Below are 3,277 nucleotides of genomic sequence, written 5' to 3' on the forward strand. Positions count from 1 at the left end.
GAGATAAGTATCTGACAATATTCGAAGAAGAAATTGGAAAATTTTGATTGTAAGTAAATCTTGACTTAAGATTTTAATTAATGCGTAAAATAAAATTTCGAACGTTCATTAATATCTATAAGTAATACTTTTGTTGACAGTGTTAATTGTGAATTATTTCATAATTTAAAGCAATAATCAAGTAACTAATAACAAAATGGATAAAAATGACGAAATAGAGACTTTAAATATCGTTATTATTTTTTTGTTCGTACTCAATTTTTTAACGCATCATTGATTTTGGTACAGATTACGGATTTAAGCTTATACCAATTCATATTCAAAGAGATAAATATTCGAAGAGGAAATATTCGAAAAGGCTCGAAAAAATTTTCAAGCGATTGGTAAGTTAATTTTAAATTCATATCTTCGTGTATAAAATGAAGTTCGGAGCGTTTCATTGACCGTATCTAATAATTTCGTAATGAGATAAAAAAGGATTAAAAATAAAATAGATTCAGATTGCGTTTGAAAACATAAAAAGAGCGGCTATAAAAAAATGCGATTGACTTTACCTAGGATTTATCTTTGTGTGCTGTTCATTTTATTTGTTAACAATCAGATTTTTTTCAAAAAGCGATACTTTCGGAATTTACTTGGATAAAATTGCTTAAAACAGCCGTGCCACTTTTTACACGTATGTACAAGAATTCTCAAATCTCATGTTCTAGAGAATGTAAATATAAACATACGAATAGAAACGGATATAAATCACTTTGAACGTCGAGCAGCTCTTATCGTTCGTCAATCTCGGGAAAGTATTAACATGGAGAAGTATGCGTAAAATTCGGAATTCTTCGAAATTTGTACAATCGAGTTGCCGAGATCACGATAATAAATCGTGCGTATGGTGTGTGCTGTGTTTACGATGATTTACTCAGTAAATATTCGGTGACTTGAAGCGAAACGCACACAGCGAAATGGAATGCAAAATGTGTACAATGTACATTTTGTTATTTATAATAATACTATTGCTGCTATGCAATATCTTTATGTTCCAATATTTTTTCTCTGGTTTGAGATTATTCAGACTATCCGTCTTCAAGGATGACGCAAATAATGAATACTAGGAAAGATTTTCAAGCAATTGTAAGTGAATCTTCGCTAAGAACTATATTTTCATGCGAAATGGAGTGTGCATTAAATTGCATCCAATGATTTTGTAATGGAAAAAGAGAGATTAAGGCATTAAAGACAAAATAGATTCGAATTGTAGACTGATAAATGGCGATTAATCGACATAAAATGTTTATATTAGTATATAATTTATTATATATCATTTTATATGTAACGACATTCATCTCTATTACATGGTTCGCTTTATTTATATCAATTAATTCGTTACAATTCTGCTTTTAAACTCTCGGTGCCTTTAGGATTTATTTAGACCTGCATTCCATTCGGTATTTATAACGCTCGCGAGTATTATTTATTCTTGTTTAACATTTGATAAACAATAAGGATGAAATGGTTCCAAGAACATGGCGAGCATCAAGTAAAAGCTTAGAGTTCGAAAGCAATTTGCGCGTGCGAGAATTTGTATTTTACAATTCGATATCTCGAATGAGAAATATAAAATAATATAATCTATAATATAATAGGTACACAAAAGCCGATATTCATAATAGGTTCTTATTTCAAAGAGAGCATTTTAAGTAATGTCTTAAGATGCTAACACAGCTCTGTGATTGATTTATAACATCTTAAAACTATATTTAAGTGATCTTAAATATAAGAACTGATTGTGTAAATATCAGGCAATCATTTTAAAATATCAATGAAGATTCGGCAGGATATCCATTAATTTCGAGAATATTGGCGCAAGAATTAATATCCACAAAGATTTTTCATCTAACAATCGAGTCGTCGATATAAGAATAATATATCACATGTAATATCTATTAATAGTACAAAGTCGTTTGCGATAATGAAATGGAATTAAAAATAAAATATGTTATGGAAATATCTGTTATTATTTCCATAATTATATTTATTTTGTTATGATTTCTCTTCTGCTTATTAAATATTTTAAGAAAGAATTGTGTATATATAAGAGAAGATTACTAGGATAGTCTTCAAAATTAATATAATACGTAACTATAAAGTTTTCTGAGATCACGATAATAAATCGTGCGTATGGTGTGTGCTGTGTTTACGGTGATTTACTCAGTAAATATTCGGTGACTTGAAGCGACAAACGCGAGAATTTTCTGGAAAATTCATAAACAATCATAAGTGTAAATCTTGAATTAGTATTTTTATGCAAGAAATAAAATTTGAAACATATATTATGAATTACATCTCGTGATTTTTATAACATTGAAAGTTGAAATAAATTCGAACGGTGCTAATGGATACAAAAAGAATGGTTAATTATGTGAAAAGAAATATAATCATTTGTTTTGGCAATTCATCTTGCATAGATATTTTATTTACACATCAATTCGCTACAATTCTCCTTTCGAAATTAGTAGTTCGTTTATAAAGTGGCTTCCAAACAGTTGCTATTCTCAAACAAATTCAAAATTCATTCATTCAGTTTTCCTTCATCAAAAAAGTAAATTTATTATTTTCAATATTAAATACTGAGGGTTTAACTTTTACATAAAATTAAATTTCTACTAAACTAAAGACTCATCTAAAATTACTTTTAAAAAAAATGGAGTTTCTTTATACTTATAACCTAATTGTCGAAAAATTCTTCATTAAAGAGCCAATACCTAACTCTTAAATTTTTAGGAGGAGAAGCAGTTAATTTAAAACTCATCAAAGAATACATTATAATGATTCTTATATTTTCCGATTAATCTTGTATTCACCTTGCCTTTTATTGCTCGGAGGTAACGGCAGTATGCGAAACACATTGAGATGTTTACAAAAGCTCTCAATTCAATATACTCATTAGATGTTCGAGATTTTAATAGAATAACATTTCGTTTTTATACTCGGTCAATTACGAAAAGAGAAGACCGAAGATCAAGATGATGACGCGGATTCGAAACAGCACATTAAAAAAGTTATATAAAATCAGAGCTAAAAACAGCTTCCTAACTAAGTTGGTACTTGACGGACAGTATCTAAGAGGTAGTAGCAGCGATGCTTTCTTAATGTGATCAACATGGTTCCTTAGCTTCTTCTTTTTCTCTAATCAGTTCTTTCGTCCGCCACGTCTTTTCATCGAGGACGTACACTGAGGGCAATACCACTTCCCTTTGGTGTGCAGTGACTCCCACGCTAG

The 3,277-nt window shown here is 29.6% G+C and overlaps 1 protein-coding gene across 1 annotated transcript in view; it reads right to left on the reverse strand.

The window, feature by feature from the left end:
* Positions 1-3,187: 3,187 nt before the first annotated feature.
* The window catches only part of LOC105619952 (inhibitor of growth protein 3), a 10,776-nt gene continuing 10,686 nt past the window's right edge, over positions 3,188-3,277 (reverse strand). The window contains 2 exon segments of the mRNA XM_012201465.1: positions 3,188-3,257; positions 3,259-3,273. Of these exon segments, the coding sequence (XP_012056855.1) occupies positions 3,188-3,257; positions 3,259-3,273 (85 nt within the window).

This window comes from Atta cephalotes (assembly GCF_000143395.1).
Source record: "Atta cephalotes unplaced genomic scaffold scaffold00023, whole genome shotgun sequence".
Lineage (NCBI taxonomy): Eukaryota > Metazoa > Arthropoda > Insecta > Hymenoptera > Formicidae > Atta > Atta cephalotes.